Source organism: Palaemon carinicauda, chromosome 42, assembly GCF_036898095.1.
Source record: "Palaemon carinicauda isolate YSFRI2023 chromosome 42, ASM3689809v2, whole genome shotgun sequence".
NCBI lineage: Eukaryota > Metazoa > Arthropoda > Malacostraca > Decapoda > Palaemonidae > Palaemon > Palaemon carinicauda.
This window is the reverse complement of record NC_090766.1, coordinates 15,161,344-15,183,367: the sequence shown is the minus strand read 5'-3', so window position 1 is coordinate 15,183,367 and position 22,024 is coordinate 15,161,344. Positions and strand designations below refer to the sequence as shown.

At 39.7% G+C, this 22,024-nt stretch overlaps 2 protein-coding genes across 3 annotated transcripts in view; one reads left to right on the top strand and one right to left on the bottom strand.

Annotated features, from left to right (window-relative positions):
• The window catches only part of LOC137633195 (facilitated trehalose transporter Tret1-like), a 138,167-nt gene that overhangs the window by 27,008 nt on the left and 89,135 nt on the right, over nucleotides 1-22,024 (bottom strand). The window lies entirely within an intron of this gene.
• The window catches only part of LOC137632833 (26S proteasome non-ATPase regulatory subunit 10-like), a 45,456-nt gene that overhangs the window by 12,960 nt on the left and 10,472 nt on the right, over nucleotides 1-22,024 (top strand). Inside the window, exon 3 of the mRNA XM_068364932.1 lies at nucleotides 18,034-18,132. Coding sequence (XP_068221033.1) covers nucleotides 18,034-18,132 — 99 coding nt within the window. The remainder of the gene's footprint in view (nucleotides 1-18,033; nucleotides 18,133-22,024) is intronic.

Here is a 22,024-nt window from a genome sequence, read left to right as displayed (position 1 = left end):
AAAATCCATACTTCTGCATTAATCATCTACTTTACGCTTCATAGTCCTCAGCCATGTAGGCCTGGGTCTTCCAACTCTTCTAGCGCATTGTGGAGCCCAGTTAAAAGTTTGGTGAACTAATCTGTCTTGGAGAGTGCGAAGAGCATGCCCAAACCATCTCCATCTACCACTCACCATGATCTCATCCTCGTACGGCACTCGGGTAATCTCTCTTATAGTTTCATTTCTAATCCTGTCCTGCCATTTAACTCCAGATATTCTTCTGAGGCCTTTGTTCTCAAATCTACAAAATATGTTGCTTATTGTGTCATTGCCACACCACGACTCATGTCCCTAAAGAAACAACGATCTCACTAAACTGATATACAGCCTGATTTTTATATGTAATTTCAAGCGACTTGATTTCCAAATTTTACTTAACCTAGCCATTATCTAATTTTAGTTTTTTTTTAAATCCTTCGTTAAACTTAAATTCTAAAGATACTGTATTAGAGGTCATGGTTCCTGAATATCTAAATGATTCCACCTCATTGATCCTTTCTCCTTACAAAGATATTTCATCTTCCATTGCACATTCCCTTCTCAACATCTCTGTCTTCCTTCTATTTATCTTGAGACCAACCTAATGTAATAGTGCGCGCATTGTGGTAATACAGAGCGGAAAAAAGATTGTTGAAAGATGTAGAAGTGAGAAAATAAGTTGGGAACATATTTGATCTGTAATTGATGGTTTTGAAAATTATTGTAAAAAGAGGCTCAAATTGTACAAAGACGAGTAGCAATACGGCATTAAACGTATAAAAAAAAGAACTTGGCTTAAAAATTGACTAAGATTTAAGACAGACTCGTGGAAGGAGTATGTCACACATAAAATTTGCGGGTGTGACTGTCGATGATGAGTTTTTGTAGGCTGAAATCAGAGGTTTAGTCAAACAAAATACATAGATTATTGAAGTTGCATGGTACATGAAAAAATCATGTCCATAACCAAGAAAATGGACTTGGTAGCTATAAGTAAAACCAAGAAATTAAAAACATGTAATGAAAATTGCGAAAAAAGAGAATAGTGAAACACTGTGGTACAAGTGCTTTTTTTGGAGTAATTCAAAATTTTCAGGTACAGCCATTCTTCCTTTTTTATCAGAAAGTACAATAATAGTATTTAAAAGATAGCGGTACATATTCCGTGGCCACAACTATATAGTATATCTTCACGTTCGTGCTTAAGATACTAAATTACCATATCTATGATGGATCATCCCATGCTACTGCTTAGGTTAGTTGCTTTTGGTAGCTAAAATACTGTTGACTCAAATGCACCAATACAAATGTTTTACATTTTTGTGGTTAAAGACTCTATAAGAAGTAGTTCGCTCAAAATGCAAATCACATTAGCAAAATAAAGATAAAAATGAAAGGGTACAATGGTAACGCCATTTCCTTTATCTGTCAATTTCTTCGTGGACGACGTGTATGTCCACCGTAAAACTTACCTAGTACAGCTTCTTTAGTAACCCCATGAACTTCCATCCCCACTCCTTGTGGTATATCTTTGGGTTCTCTATTTTCAATTTCTTTTTATCAGAGCTAGACTACTTTCTTTCAATTGTCCCTGACTCTATTTAAACAACTGATCAAGGACATCAAAGGGATTTCATAATCAATTACATACTACTTCAGGTCAACATTTTCATCTTGATAATGATGTAATCAAACTACCTATAAAAAGAAGATTGAGGCTCGAAGTTTCTTCAAATCTATCTTGGTAATTTCATATAATCATAATTGTCAAAAGTGCCTCTTTATTTTTCTTACATCTGCCCAATACATAATTGACTCGAGTGAAAAATTTTTCACTTGCACTAAGACAAAACCCCTACCTTCACATCATCAAACAATGTTTTACCTGGTCTCCAAATCTTTCTATAACTCACAAAGTTCATTGTTATTTTCTGCTGGGTTCAGAAATTACCCTTTTGAGTATAAATTCTCTTCCTTTCTATTGATTTCTTTCGTTACATTAAGGTTCATCTAAATAAAGAACTTTAATTGCCTCTTTGGAAAGTATTACATAAAGATGAGAGAATGATTGTTTGCTCCACAGATAATTATGCATTGAAAAGATAGCATCAAGTATACCAACGGCGTCTGGCTTTTCTTAACTAAATTCTAATGAATGATAAACAGAAAACTTGAATAACTTCTCTTTCAGGTTATGTTATCTATAATCTTCAAGGCCAATTTATAACATAAGTCCTGCTACTAACCATACTACCTAATAAATCTAAAAATTAGGTTGAATACTTCAATATTTACCATTTGCAGGTATCACTCCATTGCATCAAGCCACCACTAATGGAACCTTGGAACAAGTTCAAGACATTTTGAAATCCGATGTAGACATTGAAGCCAAGGACCAACTAGGTAATATATCAAGCTTCAAGCAGAACTATTCTCTTAGAAGAGTTTTACTCCACTTCAAAAAAAGCTTAATTTTTCATATGCCTGAAGACTAAAATTTTATTTAACTTCTAATTCACTTTTGATGAAAAAAACTCTCCAATTCTTCCCTTTTAATGCTCATATATTTCAGAAATAAATTCTTTCTTTATTAACATTATACAGCAGAACTAAATGATGTTGCAAGATATGAAAATATGTTCACATGTACACTATTCAATTCACTTTACCTAACCTCTTTAGCGTAGGTTAAGAAATTATGTTTGGCATAAAATTTAACCCTGACACTGAAAAACATTGCAAGAAAAGAAAAATAAGGCAGGAGTCACTAAATATAGGTATTGGTCCAATAATCAGAAATTCACTATAGTATATTCAAAGTTTGTAGAACCAAAAACATCTTTTATTTTTGCATGCAGGCTGATTGATACAGAATAAACTTTAAATCTTTTCTTTAAATTTCTAATCTTCTGATTCTATAAATCCTTAAAAATCTCAAAGATCTAGGATCTAGCAAATAAGTCTTGCATAAATGACAAGGACACTGAAATACACAATTAACAGACACATCTTTTTTCTAATTTTTCATATTTCCCATTATCTTACTAATCTTACATTGACCTATGTAAGTTTATTTAGGCTTAATCATACCTAACTAAAACATGACTGTTAAAAGGACTTCCAGATCAACCAGACATTGAGTGACATTGGTCTGGTTATCCATCAGGTTAGTTTAGAGTATGATTTAGAATCAGCCCTTGATCTATTCTTGTAATTCCTATAGTCAATTCTTTTTAGTGAGACCGATTTGCACCGACTCGCAGGGGTGCCCTTTTAACTCGGAAAAGCTTTTTGCTATCTGATTGGTTAAAATTATCTTGTCCAACCAATCAGCGATCAGTAAACTTTTTCGAGCGAAAAGGACACCCCTGCGAGTTGGTGCAAATCTGCTTCATTAAAAAGAATTGACTATAGTTAGTAACCCATTTACACATCAAAAGCCGGAAATGTTGCATATAACGCAACATTATCTTCCTTGTTACTTACAGGACTATAATAAGCTACATATCATTTTTGTTGATAACATAATGCTAGGTTTGATTGGAAAACACTGCACTGTATTTATCACAACCAAATGAGGTCGTAAATGCCCCAACATTGATCACCCAGGAGGAAAACCACATCTATATTTAAAAGTTAGTGGTTTAAAAAATCTTATTTTCCAACTTACGTTATTTTTTATCAAAGGATTATATACTAACACTAATCACCCATCAGAAATATTTTATCCTGTCCCTACCTTCCTGACTGCTCACCATAAACTATGTTTTAATCATATTTACTTTCAAGCCAACTCTCTCCAAAGTCTCATGCCACTCTACAACCGTTCTCTGTAAAGCTTTCCTCATTTTCAGTAGTAATCACCAAATCATCTGTAAATAGCAATTCCCACAACTCATCATTTTTATCTCCTCACTTAACACATCCATGACCTGCGCAAATAAAAACTTAATGCTGACCCTCGCGTAATATAACACTAACGTCAAAGGTTTCTGTTTCCCCAGCTGTTTTTATTAATTATATCCTTGTTCTTTTATACAGCATCTCAACCATTCTAACTAATTTCTCTTGGACTTTCCTTTTCCTCAAGCACCAAAATATAATTTCTCTTGGGATACCATCATAAGCCCTCTCTAGATATACAAAAGCACAGAAGAGCTTCTGGGTTCTCTCTAGTCTCTTTTCCTATAGCTGCCTTACTATAAAGATGGCATACACAGACCCTCTTCCTAACCATTAATACATACTGCTGCTCCTCAATCTTTTCAATCTCTCATCTAGTATCCTCTCAAAAACTTTCATACCATGCTCTGTTACTTTAATTACCCTGTAGTTACCACATTCCATGACATCACCTTTCTGCTTAAATATAGATACCATTAATATAGATACCATGAGACTCTACTCCCAGTCTTTATGCATTATTTACTCTTCCCATATGGCTCTTAATAAATCCAAGATCCATTCTTTCCTCTCTTTAGCTGGTATCTAGACCATTTCAATTTGAAACTCTGATGGACCTGGTGCTTTACCATTTTTCCTTCTACTCAATGCCGGCTTCACTTCTGTATTCAGTATCTCCATCACTGGCCCCTCCACCCTTTGTGCTTCTCCCAGCTCCTGTTTCTCATTTTCAGTATTCAATAATTGTTCAGTATATTCTCTTCATCTCCAATTAACGTCTTCATCCCCAACCAATATATTCTATCTCTATATGTCTTCACCTTTTCCTCAAGTTTGAAATCTTTAGATATCCTTTTCTCCTTCCCTTCTTCCTAGCCTTTCTAGTAGGTATACCTACATAACTCCTCAAATCTGTTTCCTCTTGTCTGTACAGTTCCTCTGCACCCTGTGCATCCCTTACTTTCCAGTCCTTAACTGCCTTTGATTTCATTTTAACCGACTCTTGCACCTCTCTATCCCACCATCACTTTTCTCCTTTAGAAACACCATATCCTCTAGTCTTTTCCACTAGTTCCTGTTTCCCTTACACATATTTTTGTTCATATATTCCCGATATATTCCACTCTTTTACCAGTCCAATCACCAACTTCAACCTATCCAGTCGTCTTCTCTCACAATCCTCCTAAATTGCCCACTCTTTTCTCCATTAAGGTCCCAAGCCTTAATTCTAGATCTCCTCCTTTTCTTCTTGACCTCCAATTTCTCTTCTTGAGTTTTTTCCTCTCATTTCAAGACCCATCACTACCAGTCTATGTAGTTTAACACATACTTTCCTTAAAATTTCTTTACAGTTTTTGTCAACTCCTCTAACCAGGATGTAAGTTATTTGGTTTTCCACTGCTCCACTTTCAAAAGTTTTCAGGTGCTTATCCAACTTTTGAAACCAGGTGTTCATACATGTCAATTCAAAACTCTGAGCCATCTATAATACAAACTCCCAACTTCATTTCTAATTCCAAACCCATGGGTTCCATGGACCGCCTCATATCCATCCCTTCTCTTTCCCACTCTACCATTCATATCTGCTCCTATGATTAGCTTCTGTTTCACTGTTCTAATAGCTAATTCAAACTCTTGCCTGAAGATTTTTTCCTCTTGTTCTTGGCAACCCAGCTGAGAAACATATGCTGAAATTATACTTACTACCTCATCCCCTATTATCATAGGAATATTTAAAAACCTATCATTTACTCTCTTTACTTCTACCACTTTTTACTTCCTTTTATTTCCTATTATAACCCTAACTCCATTTTTCCCTCTTTTGGCCCACTGTAATAGAACTTATACCCATTATCTATCTCTGTAGTTCCACTTCCTTCCAATCTTGTCTCTTGCACACACAGGATATCTATTTTCCTCCTTTCCATCACATCCACTATCCCCTTCCATCTTCCCATTCCAAGTACCTGCTCTGATCTTTCAATTAGTCACTAGTTTCTTTGGCTGCAGCTGTGAACCCTGAGGTGCCCATCCTACATCTTTCATAGTAGCAGGGGGTTCCTGACACACGTCACTTACATGGGACGCTCTAACCGTATCCTTATTTCCAATAGTATTAGGTAATTTTTAAAAATTTGGCTCGGGGGTTTTACAACCGCATGCCCTTGCAGTCGTCAACCTCTATTAAACTAAATAGTCCAACTGCAAGGCGGCAGTTTCTACAGTTATTGGCAGAGGGCTTAGCCTTTTGCTAAAAAGCAGCTGTCCTTTTATGTGCTTTCTATGAAATGCAGTACTTATGGTGGTAGCACTATTACATTCCTATTTATATATGTATATATCTATTCATCTATCAAAATAGCTTTATATATATATATATATATATATATATATATATATATATATATATATATATATACAGAGAGAGAGAGAGAGAGAGAGAGAGAGAGAGAGAGAGAGAGAGAGAGAGAGAGAGAGAGAGAGAGAGAGAAATTTTCTTTTAGTATTCTGGTATTTCAGCAAGTCCTTATAGGCGAGATTTCTAGACCATGGAAGACTTCATGAATCCCACAAATGTAGGTAATTACTTTCAGCTGGGCGCACTTGAGCAATATTTTTGAATGAAGCAGTCTCTTCAATACCTGCAGCTAATTGCAAATGACTGCTACTACAATAGCTGGTCTTAATAAGTACTTTTTCCTTGGAAGCTCTCTACTATACCAAATCCTAGGCTAAGAAGTAGCACAAGCGGGCGTTTAGAAGACCTCCATGAAAGAAATGACCTTTACATGCTGTGGAAGTCTTATTCTTGTGGCCAACGCAAACTATATACAACTAATCAGTCTATTTACTGATGACTACAGCCATAGTTGTAGTATATAGTGTAACCTGGGAATAGTTGACATAAGAGGTGCAAACTGTTACGACAAAAATGTAATATACACGAAGGTACAAAATGTCCCAGTAAATTATTATATACCTCTTGGAAAGGAAATACCCAGTAAATAGTAGAAGAACTAATTCTCACAACCCCACATGCTATGGAATTTATCAAATCGAAAGTGTCATGAGGGTTTAAATCACAAAAACTTGTACTGACACTGCAAATGAGAAAGAAAAAGGTGAAATCATAAATCTTGGTTTTCAATGTACATGGACGTGTCACAGTTAATTTGCATAAGGAGAGAAAATTGGAAGCTTTGACATTATGTGAGACAAAGGTGAATGGCAGTATGTATATGAATGGGAAGAATATCAACTTATGTTTGAGATGGATGAAGGTAGTGGATCTAGGGGAAAGATTGCACTTGCGATGTTAACAACACTTTGTGAACATATGACTGAATCAAAATAAATGTTAAAAAAAAAAAAAATTGTACATTTACGATTGGAATAATGTGAGCGTACAAGCCCCTACCAAGAAGAAGGAAAATTAACAAGTGAAAACTATGAGCCTTTATCTGTGTCTGAATGGATATTACCACTAGAGAGGTATTGGATCCTTTGACAGGCCAGACAGTAATGCATTGGATCCCTCTCTCTAGTCACGGCTTATTTTTTCTATGCCTACACTTACACAGAATAGTCTGGCCTATTCTTTACATATTCTCGTCTTTCCTCATACACCTGACAACAATGAGATACTTAACACTTCTTCACCCAAGGGGTTAATTACTGTACTGCAATTTGTACCTCTTGGTAAGGGTAGAAGAGACTCTTTAGCTATGGTAAGCAGCTCTTCTAGGAGAAGGACACTCCAAAATTAAACTATTGTTCTCTAGTCTTGGGTAGTGCCATAGCCTCTGTACCATGGTCTTCCACTGTCTGGGGTTAGAGTTCTCTTGCTTGAGGGTACACTCAGGCACACTATTCTATCTTATTATTTTTTTTTCCTTCCTCTTGTTTTTTTGAAATGGTGTGTTGGGCAGGCTTAATAGAAGGGCCATGGATGCCTGGTGGTTTATCAAGAGGTTGTCTTTTCCTTTTTCTGACTCTTTTTCTTCTCAAAACCATCCTTACTGTCCTCCCTTCAGTTGAAGTGGCTATCCTGGAGGGTATTTAGCCTTGCATGGTGTATCGGCTCCTCCATGTTGACCAGTTTTTTCGACTTTTTACTATAGTCTATGGGTAACATCAATCACTTTATTTATAATTTTGTACATATTGTTTTCGTTATAATTCTTGTTAATCTAGTTTTTAAGTATGATGTCTCTTTTTTATTTCTATTAATTCTTATGCTGTCTGGAGACATTGAGCAAAATCCGGGACCAGTACGTCCTAGATTTCGTCAATGTCGTCTTTTGTATTGCAATATTCGTGGTCTTCATGCAAATATCCAAGACCTTACAGTTGCATCCAGACAGTATGATATTCTTTTGTGCACAGAAACTTTGGTTTCTAATATGAGGCACTCATCTGAGCTCCTTATAAGTGGTTTTAAGAAGCCAATAATGTTGAAACGCAATGCCATCCCTAGGGCCAGGGGAATGGCGGTGTATATTAGGACCGAGTACCCTGCTTCTCATAAGTCCTGCTATCAATGTGGATGTCATGAGATTCAGGTAATAAAAGTTTGTGGTAGGCATAACAACCTTTGTGTTCGATCTACCGGAATCCAGACATGGATGATTCTGTAAGGACAGTGAGACAAGCGTCACCAAGATCAACTGATACTTTATTCGAATGTGCACGGGAGTATATTACAAGGTGCGGACGGAAAGGTAGGATGGCGCTGCCGCCAAATCAGATTGAAGTGCTCGCCAAAATATATGTGTTTTCTTACACTTACAAATATACGAATTATGAGTTAACAGAAACATGTAATGAAATGATACATATGTTAAAATGTAGCTCTGGTAGAGCGGAATATATATACATGGGAAACCACAGTGTGGTGAAAGGAGAATTCAAATGAATAAGTAGTTTGTCGATTTTCTGGACAACGAAGGGATCGGTGTCCTTACAAGTATCCCCCCCCCCCAAGACATCGGGCGGCGTAGAGGGCTGATGATCAATCTTCGTATCTTTTCGGGCGTCGGAGGGTTCCTCTTGTTTTTGAACGGAGGGGCGCGCTGGTGGTCGGCGTAAGGATTTCTTCCTCTTGTTGTCGTTTGATGATTTTTCTTTCGTTGGGTGCCTTGTTTTGAGGTGGAACTCTGGATCTACCAGGTTCGGCGGAGGCGGTGTCGCTTCCTTCGAGAAACGCTGGTTTCACGCGATCTATTGAGACCCAGTCTTCTTGGCCATGGACGTCGAGAAGGAAGGCTTTCGTTGTCTTTTTAATTACCCGGTAGGGGCCTCGATAAGGTCTAGTTAGTGGTTGTTGATGAGCGTCGACACGGACGAAAACGTACCCGCAGTCATCCAGGCTTTTTGGCTTGAAGTGCTTGGTTTTGAGACATGGCCTGAAGTTCCTGGCGATGTCCCTTAGGTGATCCAGCTGCGTGTCATCGGTTGATGAGGGAAAGAATTCGCCAGGAACTGCGAGCGCCTCCCCGTAAACCTTTTCGGCGGGCGAAGGTTCGCCAAAGCGAGCCATATTTCTGAGAGGAAAGCGGGGCCTCTGTCTGTCGGGATGTCATCAGGAACGCCAAACCTGCTCACCCAGCTTGACAGGAGGGCTTCGGCGCATGCTTGAGTCGTAGCTTCGGCCATCGGCGATGCCTCCAACCACCTCGTGGAGCGATCAATGATCGTAAGCAGGTAGCGAGCAGATCCAGAAGGGGGCAATGGTTCCACGACGTCGATGTGTATATGACCAAAACGTCTTTTTGGCTGGGGAAAATCGCCTACCCCCGATTCGGTGTGACGGCTGACCTTGCTTGACTGGCAGTTGATGCACGACTTCGCCCATTCCCGGGCGTCCTTTTTTATCCCTGGCCAGACGAACTTTTCAGACAGAAGGCGAGCGGTGGTGCGTCCTGAGGGGTGTGAAAGTCCATGGATGATATAGAATATTTTCCTTCTGCAGGAGGCTTGTATCCAGGGACGTGGGCTGGTGTCGCAAAGAATAGTTACTCCTGCTGGTCCGAGGGGAATCGCACTTATCTTGAGCGCGGATGGCCCCGTCAGGTGATCCTGTGCTTCTCGGTCGGTGCGTTGTTCGGTTGCGAGATTGACGTAGTCGATTCCCAGGTGGATTGCGTCAATTTCAATCCTTGAAAGGGCGTCCGCGACTGGGTTTTTCTTTCCTGGGACGTAACGTATGGTGCACCCGAATTCGGCTATTGATGCGAGATTACGTTGTTGTCGGGAGGACCATGCGTCCGTCGATTTCGTGAAGGCGTGTACGAGGGGTTGATGGTCCGTCGCGATTGTGAAGGGGGTACCCTCCAAGATGTGCCTGAAGTGGCGGACGGCGAGGTAGACGGCGAGGAGTTCCCTATTGAAGGTGCTGTATCTTGTTTCGGCGGGTTTCAATTTCTTGCTAAAGAATGCCAGCGGTCGAGGAGAACCCTCGACGAGTTGCTCCAGCACAGCCCCACAGGCAACGTTGCTGGCGTCGGTCGTTAGTCGCAGGGGCGCGTTGTCGTCGAAATGAGCCAGGGTGGTGGCATTCGCAAGGGCATCCTTCGTCCGAGCGAATGCCTGTTGCTGGGGCAAACCCCACTCGAGTTTTTTTGCTTTTCCTTTCAGGACGTCGTCGAGGGGTGACAGGGTTTGTGCGATGTTGGGGATGAAGCGACTGTAGTAATTGACCATCCCCAGGAACTCCTAAAGTTGGCGGATGGTCGTAGGTATCGGGAACTTCCTGATGGCGTCGACCTTGGTTGTCATGGGTTTTACCCCGCGCGAGGATACGCGGTGACCAAGGAAATCCACTCCCTCCGCACCGAACGTGCATTTGTCGAAGCGTACGACCAGGCTGTTCTTCTGTAGGCGTTTGAGGACGGTGCGGACGTGCCCCCGGTGTTCCTCCTTGGTTTTCGAGAATATCAGGATGTCGTCGACATAGCAGATGCAGAAAGGTAGGTCACCCAGAATGCTATCCATTAGTCGTTGGAAGGTCGCCTCGGCGTTGCGTAAACCAAAGGTTGAGTATGCGAAGGTGTAGGATCCAAACGGCGTTACAATGGCAGTTGGGCAGCGGGTAATGATCGGGCGTTGTGATGAGGTTGAGGCGCCTGTAGTCGCTGCAAGGTCTCCAGGACCCGTCCGGCTTTTTAACCATGTGCAGGGGTGATGCCCAGGGGCTCGATGCTTTCTTACAGATACCCATGCGTTCCATGTCCTCGAAGGCGCGTTTGGCATCCTTCAGTTTCTGGGGCGGGAGGCGGCGGAATTTGGCGTGAGTGGGAGGTCCTGTCGTTGTGATCTGGTGGTAGATTCCATGCTTGGACGGGGAACCTGGCGAGTGTCGGAGCTCGGGCTTGAAAACCTCGGGAAATTCTCGTAGGAGGTCAGCGTAGGGGTGCGTCGTTACGGCGGATACGGACATTGTTGCAGGGCCGTGTTCTAGAGCGCGGGACTGGCAGCTTCCCGTGTCGATGAGACGTCTGTTAGCGACATAGACGAGGAGTCCATGGTGGGCGAGGAAATCCGCACCGAGGAGGGGGCGATTGACGTCAGCGATAGCGAAGGGCCAAGAATACGAACGGCCCATGATAGATATCTTGAGGGTCTTGATCCCATAGCACCGTATGGGAGATCCGTTGGCGGCGATGAGTGAGGGAGCGTTTTTGTTGGGACCACGGTCTAAGTCGGACTTGGAAGGTGGGAACGTTGACTGCATTGCACCGGTGTCCACCATGAGTCTACGGTTGGAAATGGTATCGAGGATATAGAAACCATTCTTGTTTTGGTTAACTGCGGCTGCGATGGTGGCAGGTGGATGCTTCTGGCGTCATCTTCTAGGGAAACTGCATGGTGCTCTACATTTCTTGGCGTCACTGCCGAACTGTTGGTGGTAGAAGCACCATGCTGGGTTAGTCCTAGGGTTCGGTCGCGTCAGTTGCGGTGGTTTCTTTCTTGATAGAATGTTGATCTCGTCGTCCTCAAGGGCCATTGCCGAGGAGTCTATGGAAGAGCAGCTGCTGAAGGAGGAGAACGGAGGCGGTGTTGACGATGATGCTCCGAGGCGAGATGCTTTGGAGGCCTCGTGGAGCTTCTGAGCCTTCGACAGGAGTTCGTTCATCGGGAGCGTGTCGGCGTCTGTCAATTGGGCCCGTACGTCCTGTAGTAGGCGTCGAAGAAAGATTTCGCGAGATAAGCTAATCTCACGTCGTCGGCCGTTGCTGTCTGTTTCGGGGAGCATAAGCAGGCCGGTTAGCTCGTCCCACGCCTCGACAGGAGAGGTGTCACCCATGGGTTTGCTGGCGAGGTCCAGTGCTGAGACGGAGAGGGAGTATATACCGATGAGTTTCGTTCTCAGGTCGTCGTATGAAACTTGGCCGGCCTGGGCGTCGAGCCATGGGGAAATCTTGTCGAATACCTCTTCAGGTATGGAGGTGAGAACGATGTCAGCCTTGGCGCAGGAGTCGCTGAGTCTAGCGACGCGGAAGAGTACGTCCTCTCTCAGGAACCAGGAAGCGTTGTTGTGTTGAGAAAAGGGCGGCAGTTTGACTTTGGGCGTGGAGGCGAGGCCGTTGGGTGCGATGGGCGTGTTGCTTCCTGCATCGTGGCCAGACGACGAGTCGGCGAAGAGGTGAGAAGTTGATATGTCGGTTAAGCTCATCCTACTGCCTTACGTTCACCGAAGTGTGGGAGAACCAAAGGCAGGCTCGTGCCTAAGGTAACGGAGTATGGAGAAGGTAGCACGGTCGTAATAAGTCCGTTAATGGCAAAGCCAAAACCGCTGATGCTACTTTCAACTCCGGGGTCACCAGTTGTAAGGACAGTGAGACAAGCGTCACCAAGATCAACTGATACTTTATTCGAATGTGCACGGGAGTATATTACAAGGTGCGGACGGAAAGGTAGGATGGCGCTGCCGCCAAATCAGATTGAAGTGCCCGCCAAAATATATGTGTTTTCTTACACTTACAAATATACGAATAATGAGTTAACAGAAACATGTAATGAAATGATACATATGTTAAAATGTAGCTCTGGTAGAGTGGAATATATATACATGGGAAACCACAGTGTGGTGAAAGAAGAATTCAAATAAATAAGTAGTTTGTCGATTTTCTGGACGACGAAGGGATCGGTGTCCTTACAATTCTATCTTCGATTGTCTTCTTACCATTATGGCTAAGATACAAGAAGATGATAGAAAGGCTTCTTTTGTCTTTGTTGGTGATTTTAATGCTCATCATAGGGAGTGGTTAAGTTCTATCTCTCCTACCGATCGCCATGGCTTAAGAGCTTTACACTTTGCCTCTGAATCAGGCTGTGAGCAAATCATAAATGAAGCTACTCACAGGTCTGGTAATTGCTTGGACCTCGTATACACTGACTCCTCTGGCGTTATAACTAATAAGGTTGGTTCTCCAGTCGGGACATCTGATCATGCCTTGATTTCATTATTAGTGAAGACTGAGCAGCCTGTCCCTGATATATCATATTCTTGTAAAATTTATATGAAATCCCAAGCAGACTGGAATGGGATTTTGAATGATCTTTTGTGCTTGAATTGGTCACAATTATATAATAGTGTAGATCCTGTTGTCCCTTTGAATGAGAATCTAGTCAACATAATTGATAGGCGTATCCCTTCTCGTGTGCTAAGGTACCGAGTGAAAGACAAACCGTGGTTCAATGATGATTGTAGACGTGCTTATTTGGAGAAGCAGGAGGCCTATCACCTTTGGAAGGGTAACAGATCAGATTTGACCTGGAACAACTATACTCAGCTTCGAGCTTTTGTTCAGAGAGTTTATGCCTCAACTGAAAAGGAGTACAATTTAACCATGGAAAAAACCCTTTCTGGTACAACTCAGGAACATAAATGGCGGTCTACCCTTAAATCTGCACTCTTTGGTGTAGATGCAAGTTCCTCCTTTACTTAAACCTGATGGCTCAGTCACTCGCTATCCAAAGGAAAAGGCAACCCTTTTGGCTGATATTTTTGACAGTAAACAGAGTAATGAAAAACTTGAACTTCCTCATTCCTGTTTTCCTGAGGCTAAACTAACTAGTTTAGCTTTTCGATCTCATGAGATTAAAGCTCTGTTGATGGACCTTGATGCTTATGGTGGTGTAGAGCCAAATGGTATTTTTCCTTTGTTTTTTATAAAGACAGCAGATTTCTTAGCTCCAAAGTTATCTGTTATTTTGCGCAAGTTAGCAAGAAGAGGAGCTTTTAGCACTTGTTGGAGAATTGGTAATGTTACTCCTCTATGTAAATGTGTTTGTGGTAGCTCAAGTCCCACTGATTACCGCCCAATTTCCATAATTCCCATTTTATCTAAAGTTTTTGAACGTCTTCTGGCAAAACGTATTAATAGGTTTGCTGAAGGTAATCATCTACTCCCTAGTTTGCAATTTGGTTTTCGTAAAGGCCTTGGAGCATGTGATGCCCTTCTTACAATCTCCAATACTGTACAGACGTCCCTTGATTGTGGTCAGGAAGTTCGTATGATTGGCCTTGATTTTAGTGCTGCCTTTGACCATGTAAATCATGAGGCCCTTGTTTTGAAACTGAAACAGTTGGGAGTGGGTGGGTCGTTTCTTAGAATTATTATTGATTTTTTAAGTAATAGATCTCAAAGAGTTGTTGTTGACGGGCACCATAGTGAGTATAGGAATGTGATATCTGGTGTTCCACAGGGTAGTGTTCTGGGCCAATTACTTTTCATACTATATACACATGACATGTGGTTTGGCCTAGAAAACAAGCTTGTTGCATATGCAGACGATGCTACTCTCTTTGCATCAATTCCATCCCCTGAATGTAGATCTGAGGTTGCTAAATCCCTTAATAGAGATTTAGCTAAAATTAGTGCATGGTGCAAATTATGGGGTATGAAGTTGAATCCTAACAAAACTCAAAGTATGATTGTAAGTAGGTCAAGGACGGTGGCTCCTCAACATCCGGATCTCAGTATTGATAATGTTTCCTTAAATTTGTATGACTCTTTTAAAATTTTAGGTGTGATTCTCGACAGCAAATTTACTTTTGAGAAACATTTAAGGTCTGTGTCTTCTTCAATTCTACCTTGTTTTGAGTATTGTTCTCCTGTCTGGTCTTCAGCTGCTGATTCTCATCTTAATTTGTTGGACAGAAACTTACGGTCTATTAAATTTCTTATTCCTGATCTAGATATTAATCTCTGGCACCGTCGTTCAATTAGTTCATTATGCATGTTGCATAAGAGTTTTCATAACTCTGACCATCCTTTACATTCAGATCTCCCTGGAAAATTCTATCCTGTTCGTAATACTAGGCAAGCAGTTAATTCTAATAGCCAGGCCTTCTCCATCCTGAGGCTCAATACTACGCAGTACTCCAGAAGTTTTATTCCAGCTGTTACCAAGTTGTGGAATGATCTTCCTAATCGGGTAGTTGAATCAGTAGAACTTCAAAAGTTCAAAGTTGGAGCAAATGCTTTTTTGTTGACCAGGCAGACATGAGTCTTTTTATAGTTTATATATGACATATTTGTTTTGGATGTTAATAGTTTATATGACATATCTGTTTTGACGTTGTTGCCTTTTTTTAGAATGATTTATTGTTAATTTGTTCTCCATTTATTTATTTCCTTATTTCCTTTCCTAACTGGGCTATTTTTCCCTATTGGGGCCCTTGGGCTTATAGCATCTTGCTTTTCCAACTAGGGTTGTAGCTTGGAAAGTAATAATAATAATAATAATAATGTGAAAGGTACATCGTGCTAAGAGATTTGAATGCAAAGCTAAGTTGTCCCTCAAGTGCATTAGAATGGAGAGATCCTTCTGGAAACGTGTGAGACATTGGTTTTAATCATCATCATCTCCTATGCCTATTGGCGCAAATGGCCTCGGTTAGATTTTACCAGTCGTCTCTATCTTGAGCTTTTAAGTCAATACTTCCCCATTCATCATCTTCTTCACACTTCATAGTCCTCAGCCATGTAGGCCTGGGTCTTCCAACTCTTCTAGTGCATTGTGGAGCCCAGTTAAAAGTTTTGTGAACTAATCTCTCTTGGAGAGTGCAAAGAGCATGCCCAAACCATCTCCATCTACCACTCACCATGATCTCATCCATATATGGCACTCGAGTAATCTCTCTTTTAGTTTCATTTCTAATTCTGTCCTGCCATTTACCTCCAGATATTCTTCTGAGGCCTTTCTTCTCAAATCTACAAAATATGTTGGTTATTCTGTCATTACCACAACACGACTCATGTCCGTACAGAAACAAAAATCTCACTAAACTGATATACAGCCGGATTTTTATATGTAATTTCAAGCGACTTGATTTCCAAATTTTACTTAACATTCCCTTCTCAACATCTCTGTCTTCCTTCTATTTATCTTGAGACCAACCTAATGTGATAGTGCGTGCATTCTGGTAATACAGAGCCGAAAAAAGCTGATTGAAAGATGTAGAAGTGAGAAAATAAGTTGGGAACATATCTGATCTGTAATTGGTGGTTTTGAAAATTATTGTAAAAAAAGGCTCAAATTGTTCAAAGACGAGTAGAAATACGGCAGTAAACGTATAAAGAAAAAAAAAGAACTTGGCTTAAAAATAGACTAAGATTTAAGACAGAGTCGTGGAAGGAGTATGTCGGACATAAAATTTGCAGGTGTGACTGTCGATGATAAGTTTAGGTAGGCTAAAATCAGAGGTTAAGTCAAACAAAATATATAGATTATTGAGTTTGCATGGTACAAGAAAAAATCAAGTCCATAACCAAGGGAATGAACTTCGTAGCTATAAGTAAAACCAAGAAATTAAAAACATGTAATGAAAATTGCGAAAAAAGAGAATAGTGAAGCACTGTGGTACAAGTGCTTTTTTTGGAGTAATTCAAAATTTTCAGGTACACCCATTCTTCCTTTTTTATCAGAAAGTACAATAAGGGTAATTAAATGATAGCGATACTTATTTAGTGGCCAAAACTATATATCCTCACGTTCGTGGTTAAGATACCAAATTACCATATCTATGATGGATCATTCCATGCTACTGCTTAGGTTAGTTGCTTTTGGTAGTTAAATTACTGATGACTCAAATGCACCTACACAAATGTTTTACATTTTTGTGGTTAAAGACTCTATAAGAAGTAGTTCGCACAAAATGCAAATCACATTAGCAAAATAAAGATAAAAATGAAAGGGTTCAATGGTAACGCCATTTCTTTTATCTCTGTCAATTTCTTCTTGGACAACGTGTATGTCCACCATAAAACTTACCTAGTACAGCTTCTTCAGTAACCACATGAACTCCCATCCCCACTCCTTGTGGTAAATCTTTGGGTTCTCTATCTTTACTTTCTTTTCATCAGAGCTAGACTACTTTCTCTCAATTGTCCCTGACTCTTTTTAAATAATTGATCAAGGACATCAAAGGGATTTCATAATCAATTACTTACTATTTTAGGTCAACATTTATATCTTGATAATGATGTTATTATACTACCTATAAAAAGAAGATTGAGGCTTGAAGTTTCTTCAAATCTATCTTGGTAATTTTATATAATCATAATTGTCAAAAGTGCCTCTTTATTTTTCTTACATCTGCCCAATACATAATTGACTCGAGTGAGAAATGTTTCACATGCACTAAGACAAAAACCCTACCTTCACATCAGCAAACCTAATGTTTTACCTGGTCTCCAAATCTTTCTATTACTCACAAAGTTCATTGTTATTTTCTGCTGGGATCAGAAATTACCCTTTTGAGTATAAATTCTCTTCCTTTCTATTGATTTCTTTCGTTAAGCTTCATCTAAATAAAGAACTTTAATAGCCTCTTTGGAAAGTATTAAGTAAAGATGAGAGAATGATTGTTTGCTCCACAGATAATCATGCATTGAAAAGATAGCATCAAGTATACCAACGGTGTCTGGCTTTTCTTAACTAAATTCTAATGAATGATAAACAGAAAATTTTAATAACTTCTCTTTCAGGTTATAATATCTATAATTTTCAAGGCCACTTTCACTCAAAGTCCTGCAACTAACCATACTATCTAAAAAATCTAAAAATTAGGTTGAATACTTCAATATTTACCATTTGCAGGTATCACTCCATTGCATCAAGCCACCAGAAATGGAACCTTGGAACAAGTTCAAGACATTTTGAAATCCGATGTAGACATTGAAGCCAAGGACCAACTAGGTAATATATCAAGCTTCAAGCAGAACTATTCTCTTAGAAGAGTTTTACTCCACCTCAAAACAAGCTTAATTTTTCATATGCCTGAAGACTAAAATTTCATTTTGATGAAAAAAAAAACTCTCCAATTCTTTCCTTTTAATGCTCATGTATTTCAGAAATAAATTATGTCTGTATTAACATTATACAGCAGAACTAAATGATGTTGCAAGATAAGAAAATATGTTCACATGTACACTATTCAATTCACTTTACCAAACCTCTTTAGCGTAGGTTAAGAAATTGATTTTGGCATAAAATTTAACTGTGACACTGACAAACATTGCAAGAAAAGAAAAATATGGCAGTAATCAGTAAATACAGGCACTGGTCCATTAATAAAAAAAAATTTACTTTAGTATAACCAAAAAAATCTTTTATTTTTGTACGCAGGCTGATTGAGAGTATAAACTTTAAATCTTTTCTTTAAATTTCTAATCTTCTGATTCTATAAATCCTTAAAAATCTCAAAGATCTAGGATCTAGCAAATAAGTCTTGCATAAATGACAAGGACACTGAAATACACAATTAACAGACACATCTTTTTTCTAACTTTTCATATTTCCCATTATCTTACTAATCTTACATTGACCTATGTAAGTTTATTTAGGCTTAATCGTACCTCACTAAAACACGACTGTTAAAAGGACTTCCAGAGCAACCAGACATTGAGTGACATTGGTCTGGTTATCCATCAGGTTAGTCCTTGATCTATTCTTGTAATTCCTATAGTCAATTCTTTTTAGTGAGACCCATTTGCACCGACTCGCAGGGATGCCCTTTTAACTCGGAAAAGTTTTCTGCTATCTGATTGGTTAGAATTATCTGTCCAACTAATTAGCGATCAGGAAACTTTTTCGAGCGAAAAGGACACCCCTGCGAGTTGGTGCAAATCTGCCTCATTAAAAAGAATTGACTATAGTTAGTAACCCATTTACACATCAAAAATCGGAAATGTAGCATGTAACGCAACATTATCTTCCTTGTTACTTACAGGACTATAATAAGCTACATATCACCTTTGTTGATAACATAACCCTAGGTTTGAGTGGAAAACACTGCACTGTATTTATCACAACCAAATGAGGTCGTAAATGCCCCAACATTGATCACCCAGGAGGAAAACCACATCTATATTAAAAAGTTAGTGGTTTAAAAATTTTATTTTCCAACTCACGTTATTTTTTATTAAAGGATTATATACTAACACTAATCACCCATCAGAAATATTTTATCCTGTCCCTACCTTCCTGACAGCTCACCATAAACTGTTTTAATCATATTTACTGTCAAGCCAACTCTCTCCAAAGTTTCATGCCACTCTACAACCGTTCTCTGTAAAGCCTTCCTCATTTTCAGTAGTAATCACCAAATCATCTGTATGTAGCAATTCCCACAACTCATCATTTTTATCTCCTCACTTAACACATCCATGACCTGCGCAAATAAAAACTTAATGCTGACCCCTCGCGTAATATAACACTAACGTCAAAGGTTTCTGTTTCCCCAGCTGTTTTTATTAATTATATCCTTGTTCTTTTATACAGCATCTCAACCATTCTAACTAATTTCTCTTGGACTTTCCTTTTCCTCAAGCACCAAAATATAATTTCTCTTGGGATACCATCATAAGCCCTCTCTAGATATACAAAAGCACAGAAGAGCTTCTGGGTTCTCTCTAGTCTCTTTTCCTATAGCTGCCTTACTATAAAGATGGCATACACAGACCCTCTTCCTAACCATTAATACATACTGCTGCTCCTCAATCTTTTCAATCTCTCATCTAGTATCCTCTCAAAAACTTTCATACCATGCTCTGTTACTTTAATTATCCTGTAGTTACCACATTCCATGACATCACCTTTCTGCTTAAATATAGATACCATTAATATAGATACCATGAGACTCTACTCCCAGTCTTTATGCATTATTTACTCTTCCCATATGGCTCTTAATAAATCCAAGATCCATTCTTTCCTCTCTTTAGCTGGTATCTAGACCATTTCAATTTGAAACTCTGATGGACCTGGTGCTTTACCATTTTTCATTCTACTCAATGCCGGCTTCACTTCTGTATTCAGTATCTCCATCACTGGCCCCTCCACCCTTTGTGCTTCTCCCAGCTCCTGTTTCTCATTTTCAGTATTCAATAGTTGTTCAGTATATTCTCTTAATCTCCAATTAACGTCTTCATCCCCATGCAATATATTTCTATCTCTATATGTCTTCACCTTTTCCTCAAGTTTGAAATCTTTAGATATCCTTTTCTCCTTCCCTTCTTCCTAGCCTTTCTAGTAGGTATACCTACATTCCTCCTCAAATCTGTTTCCTCTTGTCTGTACAGTTCCTCTGCACCCTGTGCATGCCTTACTTTCCAGTCCTTAACTTCCTTTGATTTCATTTTAACAGACTCTTGCACCTCTCTATCCAACCATCACTTTTCTCCTTTCGAAACACCATATCCTCTAGTCTTTTCCACTAGTTCCTGTTTCCCTTACACATATTTTTTTTCATATATTCCCCGATATATTCCACTCTTTTATCAGTCCAATCACCAACTTCAACCTTTCTAGTCGTGAGTGTTGAATTGAATATAGGATTTAGGCATTGAGCCAAGCACTGGGGCATCAAAGGCCATTCAGCGCCCTTTCTAGTCGTCTTTCTCTCATAATCCTCCTAAATTGCCCAATCTTTTCTCCATTAAGGTCCCAAGCCTTAATTCTAGATCTCCTCCTCTTGACATCCAATTTCTCTTCTTGAGTTTCTTCCTCTCATTTCAAGACCCATCACTACCAGTCTGTGTAGTTTAACACATACTTTCCTTAAAATTTCTTTACAGTTTTTGTCAACTCCTCTAACCACGATACGTTATTTGGTTTTCCACTGTTCCACTTTCATAAGTTTTCAGGTGCTTATCCAACTTTTGAAACCCGGTGTTCATACATTTCAATTCAAAACCCTGAGCCATCTAAAATACAAACTCCCAACTTCATTTCTAATTCCAAACCCAATGGGTTCCATGGACCGCCTCATATCCATCCCTTCTCTTTCCCACTCTACCATTCATATCTGCTCCTATGATTAGCTTCTGTTTTACTGTTCTAATAGCTAACTCAATCTCTTGCCTGAAGATTTTTTCCTCTTGTTCTTGGCAACCCAGCTGAGAAACATATGCTGAAATTATACTTACTCCCTCATCCCCTATTATCATAGGAATCTCTAAAAGCCTATCATTTACTCTCTTTACTTCTACCACTTTTTACTTCCTTTTATTTCCTATTATAGCCCTAACTCCATTTTTCCCTCTTGTGGCCCACTGTAATAGAACTTATACCCATTATCTATCTCTCTAGTTCCACTTCCTTTCCATCTTGTCTCTTGCACACACAAGATATCTATTCTCCTCCTTTCCATCACATCCACTATCTCCTTCCATCTTCCCATTCCAAGTACCTGCTCTGATCTTTCAATTAGTCACTAGTTTCTTTGGCTGCAGCCGTGAACCCTGCGATGCCCATCGTACATCTATCATGGTAGCAGGGGGTTCCTGACGCACGTCACTTACATGGGACGCTCTAACCGTATCATTATTTCCAATAGTATTAGGTAATTTATAAAAATTCGGCTCAGGGGTTTTACGACCGCATGCCCTTGCAGTCGTCAACCTCTATTTGACTAAATAGTCCAACTGCAAGGCAGCAGTTTCCACAGTTATTGGCAGAGGGCTTAGCCTTTTGCTAAAAAGCAGCTGTCCTTTTATGTGCTTTCTACGAAATGCAGTACTTATGGTGGTAGCATTCATACATCCCTATTCATATATGAATATATCTATAATCTATCTATCGATCTAGCTTT